General features: G+C 43.9%; 2 protein-coding genes across 7 annotated transcripts in view; one reads left to right on the top strand and one right to left on the bottom strand.

Moving 5' to 3' along the window:
* Positions 1 to 1,074: 1,074 nt before the first annotated feature.
* ltc4s (leukotriene C4 synthase) lies at positions 1,075 to 6,440 on the top strand. 3 transcript variants are annotated; one of them, XM_017306961.2, is made up of 7 exons: positions 1,075 to 1,420; positions 1,916 to 2,043; positions 2,198 to 2,308; positions 2,607 to 2,706; positions 5,254 to 5,324; positions 5,453 to 5,534; positions 6,194 to 6,440. In XM_017306961.2, the coding sequence occupies exons 3-7, from the start codon at positions 2,251 to 2,253 to the stop codon at positions 6,327 to 6,329; spliced, it is 447 nt and encodes a 148-aa protein (XP_017162450.1). In that variant the 5' UTR covers positions 1,075 to 1,420; positions 1,916 to 2,043; positions 2,198 to 2,250; the 3' UTR covers positions 6,330 to 6,440. The 3 variants fall into 3 exon arrangements, with proteins under 3 accessions (XP_017162450.1, XP_017162449.1, XP_081468081.1); XM_017306960.2 differs by lacking the exon at positions 1,916 to 2,043; XM_081611955.1 differs by lacking the exon at positions 1,916 to 2,043 and having other exon boundaries at positions 2,147 to 2,308.
* A 2,771-nt stretch (positions 6,441 to 9,211) lies between these two features.
* Positions 9,212 to 18,893, bottom strand: part of slit3 (slit homolog 3 (Drosophila)) — a 226,983-nt gene continuing 217,301 nt past the window's right edge. For all 4 annotated transcript variants that reach the window (XM_081611949.1, XM_081611952.1, XM_081611951.1 and 1 more), the window contains 6 exons: positions 17,825 to 17,955; positions 13,968 to 14,122; positions 11,985 to 12,130; positions 11,495 to 11,652; positions 10,784 to 10,968; positions 9,212 to 10,696 (listed from right to left, as the gene is read on the bottom strand). In XM_081611949.1, coding sequence (XP_081468075.1) covers positions 10,443 to 10,696; positions 10,784 to 10,968; positions 11,495 to 11,652; positions 11,985 to 12,130; positions 13,968 to 14,122; positions 17,825 to 17,955 — 1,029 coding nt within the window. In that variant the 3' untranslated portion in view covers positions 9,212 to 10,442. The remainder of the gene's footprint in view (positions 10,697 to 10,783; positions 10,969 to 11,494; positions 11,653 to 11,984; positions 12,131 to 13,967; positions 14,123 to 17,824; positions 17,956 to 18,893) is intronic.

Below are 18,893 nucleotides of genomic sequence, written 5' to 3'. Positions count from 1 at the left end.
AACAGCACTTTTACGTTTTTAAAAGTGTTCAATCAGTGATTCTTGAGAATGGGGACAAAACATTTTATGGATAAAGCGCAAAATTTGAATAAAATATACAAAATATAATTTTTTCAAATATCTGAGTAACTGGGTCATGTGATCACAACAATGTATATTTTCCAGGTATTTGGTGAATATTTATTTTAAACATTGTAGTCGGTGGATGATGCCTGTAAAATCCCTCGTCCAGGAGCAGAACTCAATACATTATAATAGTTTAAAACTATTAAAGAAATACTAAAATTATATATTATGACAATTAAGTATGAGTAGTGATATAAATAATTATAAAAGTATCAAATTGAATTAAAAATAATTTTTATATATTTTCCAACTCCATTGAAATTTGTCCCTAGTTTTTGTCAACACCGTCAGAAATGAAAAGAATGTAATAAATCAGGCATTATTGGGGGCACCAGAACTTCTGAGGACCCCATGACCACTTCCTGTTTCTTCCTTTGCTAACAGGGCTAGTTAGCTCCGGTTAGCTTATGTTATTCTTTAGTTTTTTTATTCTTTTTATTCCTAAGTTGTTCGTCACAACCATGATGTGTCAGCACCATAACTGACTATTTACAAAACTTTGATGGAATTTTGTGAAATAAAAGCTTAATTTTGGTAAAATGTAAAGATTTCATGGACCTGATGAGCTACAACATGGCCTCCTTCAGAATAACATCATATAAATTGAGGTAGTTTGGCTTTTTGTCAACTCAGAGGTTTTGTGACTCTTTCAGTGAAATTGTTGTCAAATTTAACTTAAATGTGCAATTAATTCATTTTAATGTATTTTACATGAATTGCGTTACTTCACATGGACCAAGTTTTTAATTTTACTCTCTAGTTTGTCACCTTCAGTTCTGTGTCGACTCCATCAGATGGACTTTTTGTTGGTTTTTAAAAATATATTTATTTTGTTTCTTGAGAAACATTGTAAAAATAGTAAAAATATCACTAACAGGGTCATTAAAAATTATTTTATGTTTATTTTTGTCCGATGGTGTGTCAGGTCCACTAAAAATTTTATTTCCAAAAACATTTACAACTGGGAGCCTGTAGCTTAGCATCTTTACATTTACAAAACATTATTTCTCACATTTGAATACATAAGGTTGAGAAATAATTTTACAAATTTTGGGGAAATGTAAACCCAGTTTGTCCCTATTCTAAAGAATCACTGAAATGCATAAAAAAAAATACCGTAGACAGTTTTTATAAATTATTGTCACTGACGCCGCCATGTTGTTACGCTGCAATGCATTCTGGGTGTATGACGTAAGCTTGGTGTTACGGAGCTAGCTCTGTTGAGCCCGAGTGAGTTAAAATAAAATAAAATAAAACGGAGAAATGAAGATGCGCGAAAAAGTCACATCTGTAGGTGAGAAATGTGACATTTTCAAGTAATTCTGCAGCTTTGAAGTTAGGAAAGTTACAACATATTGAGGTGACATGTTTAGTTTGGAGACGATGCGAGTTGGTGAAGCTAAATAAATAGATGGAGGTGAAATGCTGCTGAAGTAAACCTTTTTATATTTTATATTTAATAATATAAAGTTAGTTTTTGTTCAGTCCGGTGGACATGTTTGGATTGAAGTTCATTTCTTTCGTCCAGTCAGGTGTGGTAACGCATTCTTTATTAAGGTGCAGGTACTTTTTTATTTGCTTATTTAGCTCCGCCCACTGCAAGAGTTTATTTCATTTTTTAAACTGTCAGTTTTTTTCCACCTCTTGGCTTTTCCCCACACACCGCCTCGCCGCCGTCTGACTCGGCCGCGTCTCCAGGGATTTTTGTTTTATTTATCCTTTGCTCCAATAATGTCGAAATCTCGAGATACTATAATGAGATTTCTTTTATTTTTATTTTTTTAACCAGAGTGGCGGAAACAGACTTCCATAGAAACGGGCTTCCATAGAAACGGGTTTCCATAGAAACGGGTTTCCATAGAAACGGGCTTCCATAGAAACGGGTTTCCATAGAAACGGGCTTCCATGATACTCAATGCAAGTTTATTTTTTCAGTTTTTGTGAATTTAATTATTTTCCACTCTCAGTCTCTTTCAAGAGTTTCTCTTTTTCCCCTCTTTTGTGGCTCCGCCTCCTCCAGCATGTCTGACGTGGCCCCGCCCCCTGTGTTTTTTGGCCCCGCCCCCTGCAGGTGTATTCTCTCCCCGGGGTCCCAGCCTCAGTCTCACCTGTCGGCCTGCAGCCATGCTGGATGAGGCAGTCGGACTGGGCGCTGTGACCGTATTGGGAGTTCTGGAGCAAGGTAAGAACCAGGAACTGGGTCCGGTTCAGCTTCGCTATTGTAATGATATCCTACTGGTTTACGTGGAAACCACTCAGCTGACTGTAAATCTGAAGCTTTGGTGATAAACAGTTTATTTGTCTGAAGCTTTTATGAATTTATTTGCATCCAGTGTTGGCAGAGCGGATCTGTCCCACAGTCCGGTCGGAACCGACACGGAAAATATAAACCCGTATGAAAATCAGCCTGATGAAGGTGTGTGTGTGTGTGTGTGTGTGTGTGTGTGTGTGTGTGTGTGTGTGTGTGTGTGTGTGCGCAGCTTATTTTTCCCTGCAGGTCATTTATGCCAGGAGGAAGTATAAGGTGTCTCCGCCCTGCATCAGCGGGCCGCCGGAGTTCGAGCGGATCTTCAGAGCCCAGTCAGTACCTCTGTGTGTGTGTGTGTGTGTGTGTGTGTGTGTGTGTGAGAACCAGGTTTTTATATCCTTGTGGGGACCTACCTATGTCTACTTTGTGGGATTGTGGGGACCTCTGCTCCTTGTGGGGACAAATCCGAGGCCCCACGAGGGGAAACACTGTTTTTGGGTTAGGCTGTAGAAAATCAGTGGAAATCTGTGTAAAGTCCCCACAATGTCAAATTTATTCATAGAGCAGTTTTAAAAACAGGTTTGAAACTGCACCAAAGTGCTGTACAAAACGATAACACAATAGGATAAGTTGATGAGAACAGAAAGAGGAAAAAGAAAATACTACTAATAAAAATGATTATTAAATGATTATCATTTTTACCAGGCTGCTTGGTAAAAATGATGCCAAGCAGCCTGGTATGTCCCTCATAGAATATTAGTGGACAAAGTTTCGATCTCATGTAACATACAGGGTGAAGCAGAATGAGTCACCATATTATTTTCAGCATCTTCTCTGAGTGGGCAGGGCGTTAGTGATGTCATAAATCTACCAAACCAATGTGAAGCAATGCTCCATTACGATGCACATAAGAATTTGGAGCAGATCGGATGATAAATAAGGGAGATGCAATTGTTGGAACAATGTAGGGGGTGTCCTTGAGCCAAATTCCAATATAATACTATTGGCCTCTTTAGAGATTCAGAAAGGTCATACATATCCAGTCATACATATCCAGTCATACATATCCAGTCATACATATCCAGTTTTGTGCAAATCAGATGAGGCATGTGTGATTTAGAGACGATCGTATGCTTATGGCGAGGGCTTAAAATTCGCCATTCAGCCACACCCACAAGCTTCAGCCAGCAGGCAGCATTGACAGACTTCATCATCAGGTGATTTCATGTCAGTTGGCACAGGATTAAACCCATATGAATCAAAAAGTAAAATTAAGAACCAAAAAAATGAGTGACTTCCTGTTGGAAGGGGGCGGGGCTTATGTGATGTCATCAGTTGACCATGTGAATATGATGAGGGCTGGTCTATAATGAGACAAGTCTGATGCAGCTGTAACCTTGTGTGTGGAAGTTATTGAACTTTGATGTTTCATGGCGAACAGTTAGACGCTTAGCCACGCCCACATGCTTAAAAAATTATTTGATAACTTTTTACCTTCAATGTCTCAAGACGGCTGAGTGATTCTGAAGTCTGTATGTCAAAAGCTGTATGACGAGTTCAATCGATACGTCTGTAAAACAGTGGCTTTGATCCAAAATGGCCGACTTCCTGTTGGGTTTGGACCATGGCTCCAAGAGACTTTTTTGTACGTCCTGACAAGATACACATGTGTACCAAATTTCATTAAAAAGGCTGATAATTTAAAGTTGAACCCAATCGATCAAAATCCGCAGGACGAGTTCGGTCAAAAGCCTATAAAAAAATCTGATTCATATCACTAAGCTGCACAAAATAACCGCATTTCATCATATTAACATTTATTGACACTCCTGTGAAACAAGTAGAAAATGGCAAAATAATTTAAAAATAACCGTTTTTTTTACATTAATAACTTAAATTTATCATAACAAGTCAAAGTTCTTATGAGAAATGTTTTCATGATAAATGCCGGGTGGCTGTTATTTTTCCACCTTTAATGTGACCTTTGACCTTTACATTAACAGGATTCATTTGGTTTTACAACATATAAACCTGAAAATGACAAAACATGGTTCTGGAGGAAAAATGGACCGAGATCTGTTAGACTAATAATAATAATAATAATAGGTATTATTATTATTTTAATAAGTTAAACAGAAAAAATGATCATAATAGTAAAAAGAAAACAGTAAAATAGCTAAAATTAAAAATAATACAAACAAATGTACTATAACAATACACTAATCAAGACTAATATTTTTCTGGCTGGGGTTTTATATGAACGTTTGACTGTAAGTGACTGTTTGTATGAACTGAACATTATTTATTCAGGTTTCTGACAAACTGTTTCTTTTATTATCAATATTTTTATTGATCACGCTTTGCTAAAATCAACATGCGCTGCCCAACCTTTGATTCCAAATATAAAATAATTAAGCAATAAAATCATAAAAAGTATCTGAAAATATTCACCTGTCATTTTATGCATCAGCTCTTCAAAACCCTCTTAATATTTCTGATCAACAGAAATTAGACTGCTTTGGTTTTTAAAATATTGTCTGTTTACTTTATTATTGAGGCAATTAAAACAACAGATGAGTTGAGAAATAAACATTTTCAGTGTTTGGAAACAAAAAGTGGCCTCCATCTGTCCGTGATGGCAGGGGAGAAGCTGGACAGAGCGCAACAGTGACACCTGCTGGCCGCCCCATGTAACAACTACATTTACATTTGCTAGAAAAATACAAATAAATGTTTTCTTTTAGAAAGTATTTTGACAATAATGAACTCCTTTTTTAAATCTGCAAAGCGCCGTGGTAGTTTTGTTCCCACCTGCAGGAAGTCGGTCTCTGTTAGAGGCTCTCTGGCCCCCTGGTGGTGACTTTCTGTCATTGTTTCAGAGCGAATTGTTCAGAGTACTTCCCCATCTTCATCACCATCCTGTGGACGTCCGGAGTGTTCTTCAGCCAAGGTGAGCCGCCGGCCGCCAGAACCCGGCCTGCCCACCGGTTCTGACTTCTCTAAGAGTGTGTGTGTGTGTGTGTGTGTGTGTGTGTGTGTGTGTGTGTGTGTGTGTGTGTGTGTGTGTGTGTGTTGCAGGCCTGTCCAGCCTCTGCGGGCTGCTCTACCTTTATGGACGGCTGTGTTACTTCTGGGGCTACGCCGAGTCGGCTCAGGGACGGTAGGCGCTTCGGGTCGGGTTTGGCGGTTCTGGTTCTGGTTCTACAGAACTTTCATATTTAATCACCTGAGATTAAAATATTTAGCTGCTAAACTTAAAACCAAGGTTGTTATAGATAATAAAGTAACAGAAGCTGAACTTGAACATTTTGGTAACTGAAATAAATAAAAAGTTCTAATGGGGAAAAACTAAAACATACTGGAGCTACAGACTTAATAAAACTTATTTTTGTGTTTGTAAATCTATTTATTAGCTTTTCAAACTGATGTGAAATTATTTTTTGCCCCACTCAGTTTACGTTGTTTGTTGGCAAATTGCAGCGCTCAGGCGCCCCCTGGTGGCGGCAGAATGGCAGAAGTGCAGATGAATAACCCTAACCCCGTAACCCAGTCAGCTGATTGGTCAACAGTGATTTAAAACATTTTCTGGAAATGATCACAATTCTCTGATCTTTTTGACTTCTGCACCTAAAATGAAGCAACGTATTTAAAACTAAAACTAATAAAAACTAAAAGATAAAAAGTCACAACGAAATGAAACCCAAAGCTATCAGAACCTGCTGCTGGTTTGGATCAGAACCAGTTGCTTCCCAGCAGAAACAGATCCGTGAAGGCGGTTCTGTTGAAGTTCTGCTCAAGTTCTGCTCTGCTCTCTTGCAGTTTGGCTCCACTGTACTTCAGCGCTCGAGTTCTGTGGGTTCTGATCGGGTTCTCGGCTGTCGGCGTCTTCCTGTCGTTCTGCCGGGTTTACATGGAGCTGGACCTGCTGCAGGCGCTTGGCCACGCCCTGTTCTGACCCGGAGAGGACGAGGTTCTGCTGTGTGTTTCTATTCCGGTTCGGAAAGCTTTTCCCCAACTGCTGTGAAAATAAAACCGGGTCATTAAACAGAACCGCGCTGTTTCTCCAGTCACGACTCGCTTTTTTCTCTGAGAACTTCAACTGTTAGAGCCGAGTTCTGGTCGGTTCTGGTCGGTTCTGGTCGGTTCTGATAGAACCTCCACTCTTTAGATAAAAACCGGGACTTGGACTCAGAAAATGTTGGCATGAAGCATTTAGAAGAAAAACTGTTTTTCTGCTCAACTTTACTAAACTTCCTGAAATCCTGGTTAGGGTTACCATGGTAACAGCTATTTCTCCCGCCAAAAGAACTAAACACGAAATTAAACGATAAAATGAGGCAGAATAAAACTCAATGAATAAAGAGCTTCATAAAATATTTAGTTAAGATGATTATAATAAAAAGTCTCCTGTGGCTCCTAGAACTGCAATCTGGGACCATAAACTGCCCCCGTGCCTCAAGTTGGACCCCACTGGTCAACAGGTGGGTGAATCATTGGTATAGAAGGTATAGAAGCTTAAAACTGCACTTCTGACATTTGGCCACCAGATGGCGCCAAAGACAACCAATGAAAATCTTTAGAAACGACTTTCAGAAAGCTTTTAAACGTTATGACGTCACACACAGATTAATTTGATTGATCGGTTGGTTCAGCTGCTGCTGCAGCAGCTCTGGGACATGAGCGAGCTTCAGTAAAATGATGTCTTCAGGTTTTCATCTAAAACAATCATCAGGATGAACGGCAGCAACACGAGGAGCCAACGCTCAGCAGGTCATCTGAAGGGCAAAGGTCATTCCTTTGAAGATGAAAACATTCAGCGTTTGGGCAGGAAGACCGTTGGACTCACAGCTCACCTTGAGACGTGTATGGAGCAGCTTTTGTGCCAAAATTAATACTCTTGTCCAACGATGTACTTCCTTAAAACAGGAGACTAAATCCCATCAGAAGCTATTGATCTGTTTGCTGATAGGCCGACGGTAACTTAGCAACCAGAACTGGTAACTGAGCAGATGAGGAGGAGGAGGAGGAGAGTACTAGCTTGCATTTGGAGAGGCTGGACATCAACTGGACTGTCTTCTTCCTCTTGGCCATTAGCATGGATAGCATTAGATATGGTGGCGTTAGCCTTGTACAGGCTAACAACTACCACGAATAGGCTGGATCTGCCAATAGCATTAGATAGGCTAATGTTAGCCTTAGCTCAGTGGTGTCCAAAGTGGGTCCTTGAGGCCCGGCATCCTGCATGTCTTAGTTCTCTGCTTGGAGGTAACAACATTTTCAGGATGTCAATGTTCTTCTTAGGCCTCTAAAGAGCCACCAGGTGAGCTAAACCAGAGAGAGACTAAAACATGCAGGATGTGGGTAGGACACCCCTGCCTTAGCCGGTGCAGGTAGACATGTGACTTTGACGGCCTCATTGGTGACCTTTACTGACCCGTCAGTGACAAACCACATTAAAACTTTAACCTCAGCAGAAGCAGAAACAAATTTGAATTTCATAAAAATTCATCCAGTTCTGAACAAAAACGTTTCCACCCAGAACAACTTTGGTGGTTTCAATAGACGTTTAATTCCAACATTCAATTAAACCATCAGTTATAATCACATAATTAGTGAAATGTAACCTACGACCTTCACAGGTGAGAGTACAGATCAGTTTAGTTACCATCAATAACTAGTAGCTGAGGTTTATTCTGTTCACAATGAACCTTCATCATCAGACAGGACGGGATGGGCGGGGCCAGAGAGAGTGGGTGGAGCCACATGTAGGAGGAGCCAAAGTGGGAGGAGCCACGTGGGTTGTGGGATGACTGGAGGAAGGAAGGAAGAAGCTGCAGGTATAGTCGTGGAGGTTCGATGTGAACCAGGGGTCCCTAAGTGGACCTGGACGTCGGCATCCTGCACGTTTCAGTTCCTCCCTGGTGGCAACAACATTTTCAGCTCGTCAACGTTCTGCTTAGGTCTCTAACGAGCCGTCATTTGATCCAGGTGAGCTAAACCTGGGAGGAACCTAAAGCCTGCAGGATGCCGACCCTCCACTGACGTAAACAAAACCAAAAACATTCCAGTAGTTCCAAGATGGCCGCCCTGTTACACTTCCTGTGTGAAGCTGCTGTCCAGTGGAGGAAGAGGAAGAGGAAGAGTCATGACAGGAGCTGCTGGTGTTTGGTAAAACAGGGGGTTGGCTCTCCACCAGGGCAGAGGGGCAGCCTATGGTCTACACAAAACATATTTCTTACATTTTTTGCACAAAACAATTCTTAAGTCATTTAAATTCTGTGAGCTTTTTTAGGGCACTGTCACTTTAAATCCCAATAAGCTGCTGCTGGCCACGCCCCAAAGTTTACCCTCAGCTGAAAATGGCTGTAAAGCACCGTACATCTTTGAAAAGCAGAAGTAGAGCCTCCTACACAATCAACAAGAGGGTGAAATATTATTAAACTTTCTTTTGGTTTTAGCTCATATTTTATTAGCTTATTTATCCATCCATCCATTTTCTTGCACCCTTTTTCCCTCAGTGGGGTCAGGAGGTGCTGGTGCCTCTCCAGCCAACGTTTCGGGCAAGAGGCGGGGTCACCTGGACAGGTCGCCAGTCTGTCGCAGGGCCACACAGGACACACAACCATGCACACACACACTCACACCTAGGGGCAATTTAGACAGACCAATTAACCTGACAGTCATGTTTTTGGACTGTGGGAGGAAACCGGAGTACCTGGAGAAAACCCACCATGCACAGGGAGAACATGGAGACTCCATGCAGAAAGACCGGGAATCGAACCCAGAACCTTCTTGCTGCAAGGCAACAGCTCTACCAACTGCACCACTGTGCAGCCCTAGCTTATTTATACGAGTCAAATTTCTTAATAGCTTGTTTTGATGTCGTGTCTTTACAACCTGCACAATATAAAAAATATAAAATAAAAACCAGCTGGTATCGGGATTGAACTGCTCTGGTTGCTAGGTAACGGGGCGGGACTTCTCTGGGGTTGCTAGGTAACGGGGCGGGACTTCTCTGGGGTTGCTAGGTAACAAGGCAGTGCCTGCTGATTGGCTCATTTTCAAGACACTATAAAAACTAAAATTATTGTAAAAATCTAAAAACCAAAAAAAAGTAGCTTTTTTTTGTTTTTAGTTTTTGGTCGTTCGTATGAGCACCAGAAACAAAAACGGAAGAAAAATAACGTGAAAATGTGAATCTAAGTTTCCCATCAGACTCCATTTTGTTTCTGTGGCGTCGGGCTGAGAGGAAGAGGAGGAGGAAGAGGAGTTTGATCCCCAAACAGTTTCACATTTGTTACGATGCTGGATCGGTTTCAGAACCGCCGGTCCGGTTCAGCCCAGTCCGGTCCGGTTCGGCAGAACCTCAAAAACATCCAAACCATCCACAGCAGCTGGATTGGACAGAAAACGTCTGAGTCCAGAAAGGCACTGAAGGAGAACTGGTTTCCATGGCGATAAGGCGAGCGCAGGTGGTTCTGGTCGGGCGGACCTGCTGGATCCCTGAGGAGGAATCTCTGATCGACCTCCAATGATTCATCTATTAATCCGATAAAATCTGGTTCACGACCTCGACTCGATACTCAGAGGAAGAAGAGATGCTCATAGAAAGTTGAGTGGAAGGAAAAAATGCAAGAGAAACTGAGGAGTTTGGAGGAGACTGGACTGCAGCTGAGGTCAGAGGTCAGAGGGGTCCAGTGTGAAGGAGACAGCCGGTGGGCGGAGCCTCTTCTCACATCAATGTCAATACGCCAAATACATCAGGATCGATTGGTTAGAGGAAATATTTATAAAGATTTACATTAAAACTTTTAAATTCAGATTCTTTAAGGAATGTTAATCTAGTTTATTACAAAGGTAGAAAATATTTTTATACTATGAAACATTAAAAACAACTTATGAGTCCTTTTATCATCTTAGAAAAATCCATAATAAAAATAAGTTCTATGTTTCTCACATATATTTTACAATATATTTTCTCTGAGTGTCTGTTCTGCTCATCCAGGGCCGCTCCTCTGATGGGCGGGGCCTGCAGCTAGGGGCGGGGCCTACGTCTGGTGGGCGGGGCCTACAGCGGGCACCGGCCGCAGCCGCACTCCAGGGCCGTCTCCAGCTCCTCCGAGTACGACGACCCGTCCGTGCAGCGGAACGCCACCTTCCGCCGGCGCGTCTTGGTGACGCCGCAGCAGACGCCGGGCGGCGCCGCCGCCTGGCAGGACCGGGGACACGCCACGCGCGGCACCCTGCTGGTGGAGGTGCAGGTCCGCATGGCCTGGTGCCGCTTCAGCTGCTCCCGCAGCGTCTCGCCCTGGCAGCGCAGCTCTGCAGCGGGGGGAGGGGCAGCGGTGAGGCGTGGGGTCAGAGGTCGGCGGGAGGGGGGGGCAGAGGTTGGCGGGGCGCCAGGCTTACCTGTGTTGCAGGTGGGTCCGGTGAAGCCCGGCTCGCAGTGGCAGACCAGAACCCCGGACTCGGACGTCCGGCACTCTCCATGGGCGCAGCTGCAGGCGGGGCGGTCGCAGGTCGGGCCCTGGTAGCCGTCAGCGCAGCGGCAGCTGTAGGCCTGCGCCGTGGCAACGCAGGTACCATGGACACACCTGGAGGGCGGGTTAGAGTCAGCTGCTAGCTGCTGATTTAAAGGGCCGGTGTCGTGTTTTCCAGGCTACCTTCAGTTGTTGTTGTTATAAAAAGATGTTTTAACATCTTTAAATTGGGCCTCTGTCTCTTTAAAAATTCTTCTTGAAGCTCCGCCTCCAGGAAGTCATCCAACATGGTTCCTCTGTTAACCCTTAAATGTTTTTACCAGTGTTGCTCTGAGCAGCAGCTCAGCTGACGCTAATTGCTGCTGGCTAGTCTGTAGGAGCTGAATAGGGGAGGAGCTGCGTCTCGAAGGCGGGGCTACAGCCACCCAGGCGTTTAACAGCTGAATGGTTGCCGTTAAGATTAAAGGAACAAGCATGAAGGAACCAAAACAAAAGTCCAGGTTTGTTTCTGATGAAGGAGTCATGATAAAACATGATACCGGCCGTTTAAGACAGAAAGGATGCTAAATATTCTGCCCAGACTTTCCTCATTCAGTCATGTTTCAATTTAGAAGAAACCGACCGGACCGGACCGGCTCACCTGATGTTCTGACACGGGTCGCTGGCCGCCGTCTCGTCACACAGCGCCCCCATCCGGCCCGGAGGGCAGCTGCAGGTGACCCCGGTCTGACCTCCCTCCCTGCAGGCTCCAGCTGCGCACACGCTGCAGGCGTGGCACCCGACCAGAACCGCCGGGCCCTGGACAAACGCTCCAGTTAACTTTATTTATGAAGCAACAATTCACACCTGGTCACCACATAAAATCTGAATTTAGACAAAAACTGTTAAAACGTCTGAGAAAATAGTAAAAGAATTAGTCTGACGTCAAAATTGTAAGAAAAAATGTTGAATTCTAATATTAAAATACAAATTCAGATATTAAATTAATTCTGTCTTAAATTAAGTCAAAGTTTGAATTTAATGTCAAAATTTTGTGAAAAGTTTTAATTCTGAGGTTAAAGTCAGAATCCAGAGGATCTTTTCTTAGAGGTCAGAGGTCAGATGATGGTGCGGAAGGCGCTCAGTCTCACCTTGCCCGGCGGTTCTGCTGCGGTTCTGAAGGTCAGGTCCTGCATCTCTCCGTTGATCCGAACCTTGTGGATGCAGCCGTCGAAACCCGGAGGAGGACGGTCCGGGCCGGGACGCAGCCCTGAGGCGGCCACCAGGGGGGGCACTCCTGAGAACACGCAGCACAGATCAGCCTGACGTTTCTGTATTTATCATCATTTCCCAGAGAAAAATAAAAGCCATGGGAATAAAAATCATTTTTACAGATGTCAACTTAAACTTGGCAGGCCTGTCAGCAGCCAATCAGAGGAAAGAAATATTCTTGTTCTGTGCCATTTTCTGATGTTAGTTGCTAAATGTTTCACAAAATGACCAGATAAAAGATGAACAACTGTAACTATGTTAATCATAACTGGCACTTCATCAATATTATTTTATCTTTTATCTGGTAAAAGGTAAAATAGTTTCCTTTGATTAGTTTTATCCTCTCTTGGTTTATTGCTATGTCCACTTTAGTTTCTTTCCTGTTGCTACATTTATTTTATCGTTTGACCATCAGTAATCTTCACTCATCACCTGCTGCGCCGCCTCATCGTCATGTTTCACATCATGTGTTGATTTTTCACTGTTCAGCGTCAGATTCTCTGTTTTTATGCCATAATTCACATCTAGTTCGTCGCTCGGTTTTATGTCCCGCTTCTCCTGTTTCAGAGTTTTGCGCAATGTGAACGTCTTTTATTAACCCCTAAGGTGCAGGGCGGTGGGGAAGCGTATCGATGGGGAAAAGGCAGACTGACATAAACCTTTTAAAACAAAGGAAACTATTTCTGCCTTCTGATTATTGAAATTTAAAAGTGCTGTGTTGTTCTATCACCCCGTTTCATACCGGACCACTTACAGCTCCGTGTTAACGCTATAAAATAAACGCTCTCTATCGAGGTATCAGCTAACAGAAGCTACAAACACTGAATAGAAGAAGAGCTGCCATCGATACAGCTGCAGCTAAACATGATTTAATGTTACACAATACAGTTTTACCAAGTTGCTCAAAGTCTAAACTGGTATTGTTGTGAATTTAAGGTGTAAAGTTTACCTTCCACCAAACGCCCCCCAAGGCATCCCAGCGCCCCCCTTTTGTAAAAATGTCCGCCAGCGCAGGGGGCGCTCACTTTGAGAACCGCTAGTTTAAACTAATTAGACAAACAGCAAAGAGGCAAAGAATGCAAAAAGAATTTAAGATTAAAAAGTTCAGATAATGAAATAAAAGTCAGAATTCAGAGAAAAAAGTAAAAATTGTGATAAAAAAGTTTGAATTTTTAAAGTCAAATTTTGAGAATAAAGTTTGCATAATTTTTATTGATCTATTTTTCGTTTCCAACACCTTTTCAGAAATTCTGGGTCAAACAGATCTACAGACGGGTTTTCATTTTAAATGTAAAATATTTATTTTGCACAGTTTTTGTTTAATTATTCCTCAGTCAATCAACCTTCAGAGTCTGAATATTCCAGTTAGCGATTAATCGATTAGCTGGTGATTATTTTCCTCCACACTGACGCCCCCTGCTGGAGCGCAGTGAAAACTGCAACCTGAACAAATGCAGCTGTGTGTGTGTGTGGGGGGGGTGTGTGTGTGTGTGTGTGTGTGTGTGTGAGTGTGTGTGTGTGTGTGTGAGTGTGTGTGTGTGTGAGTGTGTGTGTGTGTGTGTGTGTGTGTGTGTGTGATTGGGGTGTGTGTGTGTGTGTGTGTGTGTGTGAGCGCGTGAGTGTGTGTGTGTGTGTGTGTGTGTGTGAGCGCGTGAGTGTGCGTGTGTGTGTGTGTGTGTGGGGTGTGTGTGTGTGTGTGTGTGTGTGAGTGTGTGTGTGTGAGTGTGTGTGTGTGTGTGGGGTGTGTGTGTGTGTGTGTGTGTGTGAGCGCGTGAGTGTGTGTGTGTGTGTGGGGTGTGTGTGTGTGTGTGAGCGCGTGAGTGTGTGTGTGTGTGTGTGTGTGTGTGTGTGTGTGTGTGTACCGCCGATGTAGAGCTGGGTGTTGTGGTCGACGGAGGGCTGGCGGCCCAGCTTGCCCAGACTCTTGGGGGCGCCGTTGTCCACCACCAGGCTGAGTGAGCGGTTCTGGATCAGCAGCTCTACGGTGTGGAAGAGTCCGTCGCTGACAGACTCCACGCTGAAACACATGCGTCACATTTGAAGACGTGGAAACATGTGAATCATTTGGTTTTCACCGTTGGATTCACATGTGTTTATAAACAGGATGTGAACATCATTACTTTCCTAATGATGGTGTAAATGTGAAGTTTCTGGCTGAGAGCAGCAGACATGCTCATGGTTTCCATTAGCAACCATGTCACTACATTATGGACAGTCCTCCTTTGAGGCGGACTCACACCGTCCTAGTCAAAGTTCTTCTCTTCATGACTGCAGCAGCAGATCCTCTAAGAACATTTTCCAGTCTGCTGCTGTGCCACCACCCGTCCACCAGGGGGCGGTGTGTTTGGTCCCTGCAGCAGGACCCCTGCAGAGCATCAGGCCCTGAGAACAGCTGGCTCTCTGCTAAAGCTGCTTTCCTCCCACTTCACCTTGAGCCCGGCTGGTTCTGGGTGTGAATACTTTCTGCTGACTCTGCAGCAACGCTGTGTGTAGATACACACATGAACAGTAGCATGCTAACCTCTCAGGTCGCATGGTTTTTATGTTCAACTACTTGAATTTCAAAATGGCAGCCATTTTTGAGCCTTTTAAACCAGTTATTGCCATGAATTGATTCCCACCTTCATGACTTGGATGAACGTAAAATTAAAACTTCATAAAACTTTAACATGACAAAATGCAGCAGAATCAGAAACAGAGTATTTTACTGTTGGCGAGTCTCAGGAAACATTAGCGTTAGCTTCTACTTCTCTTTTCATTTGTCTAACAGTTTAGCGTTAGTTTCTGCTAACTGTTTAGCATGCTAAACATGCTAAACAGTTTAGTGTTATTAGCTATTAGCTCCTGCTTTTTGGTGTTTAGCGGTTTAGTATTCTGGTACTTTTTAAAATGTGCTTTGCAGTTTAGCGTTAGCATAGCTCAGATTCTTGCTTAGTGAACCTAACCACTGGCAATAACTACGGCTGATTTTAGAAAAAAACATTTTCTCCAATACAATCATGGCAGCCATTTTGAAAAAGGCCTACCAGAAACACAAGATCAAGTAAATATGTTTGATTATATATATTTGTGATTTCTACAGCTATATAAAAATATTCATTAAAATGGATATTTTGGAAGAAATTTGTTTCCATGACAACCACAGCGGCCATTTTGAAAAATCAAAAACATTATTAGTAAATATGTTTTCTATGGTTTCAATTATGTACGATTTGACATCAGAAGTATTTATCTGGGATAAATATTGGCAAATTTATTGCAAAAATAAATTTTTGTTGATGACCATGGCGGCCATTTTGAATTGGCCACCAGATTTTCTCTTCTAAAATTAGTTCTTCTATCTGCACGAGGAAGATTTTCTCATATATTCAATTATCTGCAGCTCTAACATATGAAGATGGTGAAAAAGAAGGAAAACCTCCCTCTCCTTCATCATCATCATCATCATCATCACATCATCAGTTCTTCCCTCCATTGTTTGCTGATGAACAACAGTAGCTGTTCTCTCTGTGACCTGATGGGAGATTAGTGTGACATTTAGTAAAGGGCAGCCCATTAATGCACAGCACACACACACACACGGGCCCCCCCCCCCCCCCCACACACACACACGGGCCCCCCCCCCACACACACACACGTGTCTGTAAAATTCAGCTTGATTTAAAGCAGAACTCATAATCTCATCAGAAGGTTCTGCCTCAGGAATCAGGTAAAACACCAATTAGTTTAATAAGTAAATAAATATCCAACCACTTAATATAGAATTTGTTGAATTTTAGCAACATATTTAATAAAATCATAATACTAAGAAATAATATTCTGATAAATAGATCAGTAACTAAAAATCCTTCAAAAACAATATAAGGTTGGATTTAAATCACTCAGTTTATGTCCAAAAATGTCCGTTTGTTTTAATCAGAAACTTGTCCATAATAGAGTCCCGTAGCCTGAAACAACCTGCAAATAGACGCTGGGCGAACTCAGACTGCCGTTTACGTCTTTTCTTTCATTTCATCCTCGTTTCTCCCGACATGTCGCTGGACGCCCCTCTTGGAACGCCTCCCCCTCTGGACGCCCCCCTCTCTGGACGCCTCCCCCTCTGGACGCCTCCCTTTCTGGACGCCTCCCCCTTTGGACGCCCCCCTCGCTGGACGCCCCCTCGCTGGACGCCCCCCCTCTGGACGCCTCCCCCTCTGGACGCCCCCCCCTCTGGACTCCTCCCCCTCTGAACGCCTCCCCCTTTGGACGCCCCCCTCGCTGGACGCCCCCCCCTCTGGACGCCCCCCTCGCTGGACGCCCCACCCTCTGGACGCCCCCTCGCTGGACGCCCCCCTCTCTGGACGCCCCCTCTGGACGCCTCCCCCTCTGGACGCCCCCCCCTCTGAACGCCTCCCCCTCTGGACGCCCCCCCCTCTGGACGCCTCCCCCTCTGGACGCCCCCCCCTCTGGACGCCCCCCCTCCGACGCCTCCCCTTTGGACGCCCCCTCTCTTTACGCCCCCTCTCTGGACGCCCCCCTCTCTGGACGCCTCCCCCTCTGGACGCATCCCCCTCTGGACGCCTCCCCTCTGGACGCCCCCCCTCTGGACTCCTCCCTCTCTGGACGCCTCCCTCTCTGGACGCCCCCCCTCTGGACTCCTCCCTCTCTGGACTCCTCCCTCTCTGGACGCCCCCCCTCTGGACGCCCCCCTCTCTGGACGCCTCCCCCTCTTGGGACGCCTCCCTCTCTGGACGCCCCCCCCTCTGGACGCCTCCCTCTCTGGACGCCCCACCCTCTGGACGCCCCCTCTCTGGACGCCCCCCCCTCTGGACTCCTCCCTCTCTGGACGCCTCCCTCTCTGGATGCCTCCCTCTCTGGACGCCCCCCCCTCTGGACGCCTCCCTCTCTGGATGCCTCCCTCTCTGGACGCCCCCCTCTCTGGACGCCTCCCCCTCTGAACGCCCCCCCCTCTTGACGCCTCCCTCTTTATCTGGTTTTCACAAACACACCTGGAACCAGCATGATGCCCCAAAACCAGTTCCAAACACTGGAAACCTGTGACCTCTGACCTCTGTGACCTGCTAATGAGGTCACAGTGAAGGACTTGTTCCGACTCCTTCAATCTGAATCTGTTTTCATCTCTTTTCTCTCTTTTGATTCTTTATTTTCAGTTTTTATTCTTTACTTTTAGTTTTTAAATTAAAAATCTGAAAAGTTCTCTCTCTCTCTCTCTTTCTCTCTCTCCCTCTCTCTCTCTTTCTCTCTCTCCCTCTCTTCCTCTTTCTCTCTCTCTCTCTCTCTTTCTCTCTCTCCTCCTCTGCTCTCTCTTCCTCTCTCTCTCTTTCTCTCTCTCTCTTCCTCCTCAGTCGATTTGAATCTTCATCTGTTGCATCGTGTCTTTTAATCGCTTCAACTCAACCAAATCAAACATGAAGGCAGAAATAATCTGAAGCCGTTTCTTCTTCTGTGGTTCCTGCAGCAAACATCCAGTCAGTTTATGATTTAATATTTCAGAGGAATCTTCTGAGCTCATGTTTAGAGAGGAAACGGTTCTGGTTCTGGTTCTGGTTCTGCTGAGCGTCTCTGAGTTACGCAGCAGCAGCAGATAGTTTCATATTTCAGCAAAATGTTTCCCATGAAGACACAAAAACCAAACGGGAAACAAACCAGAGCACTGAGATCCTTTACAGCAGTAACTGGCTCAGAAGAGCCGGCGCTCCGGTAGACCAGGTGAGCTCACCTGTAGACGGTGGTGGGCGGGTAGTTGGTGATGTCATAAATGAGGCGGATGTGTCCCTGGTACAGCTCCAGCGCCAGCGGGTCCAGGTCGTCCTTATACAGCAGGACGCCGTTGTCCTTCTCAGTGGCCACCTGGAGGATCAATACGATCGATTCATCAATAAACTGAGAGAAAACTGTCCAGCCGGGTGGCGGCAGCATCATGCTGTGGGCTCGTCTCAAGTGTCAAGAAAAGTCGAGCTCATCCCACTTCCCCATGCTGGAGATTTTAGTTTAATAGTAATAATAAATAAAATTACCTTAAAATTAATTACACAGGTGACATCAAGACCCAACAATAGAGTCAGACGGTAATAAAATGAATCTGGTTGTGTGTGTTGTTATTGTGTCCTGCAAACTTTGCTTTAATTCTACTTTTTTCTATTTAATCATAAAAAATCAAAGTCAGGCAGAAAGAGTCATGAAACAGGAAGAGCTGGTTTCCTTAATAAAGAGGAAGTTTCTGTCTCGCATCAGGCTAAAAATAGTTCAGACCATTCCTTATTTTAAAGCATTAAAGGTTTAAAGAATAAAATCTAAACATTTTGAGAGATTGGATAAAACCCAGAGTAAAATACTTAAAATAATGACTTATAATTAGGCCAATAATTAATATTGGTTTAACCAGTGGTTGATGTTGGTTTGATTATAAGAATATTTACACTTACTCTTACACTTGTGGAAGTACTTAAAGGTGAAACAAGTAACTGTAATTTGGTATCAGATAATTACAATAATGGATTATTATTGGGTTCTTTTCAGAAATGTCTGTAATAACTCACATTATGATTATAATAAGAGTAACTAATAAGTTATGGTTATTATAATATTATAAATTAATGTTAAATCAAAAAGGTTATAAATGTGATTTTGACATTGAACTTGAAAAGGTGTAAAATGTTGTAACTGTAATTAAAGGTCACTGATGTTGTGTTGAAGGTAGATGGTAGGTGAAAGGTGAAAGGTCAGGGGAAAAGAGGAACTGATAGAATAGCGGAGGTGACTAAAGCCTTATTGCTAACCTTCAACTT

The sequence above is a fragment of the Poecilia reticulata genome, chromosome 10, assembly GCF_904066995.2.
Source record: "Poecilia reticulata chromosome 10, P_reticulata-male-v2, whole genome shotgun sequence".
NCBI classification, from domain to species: domain Eukaryota; kingdom Metazoa; phylum Chordata; class Actinopteri; order Cyprinodontiformes; family Poeciliidae; genus Poecilia; species Poecilia reticulata.
Note: the sequence above shows the minus strand (reverse complement) of the source record. Positions and strands in the feature narration are given on the sequence as shown.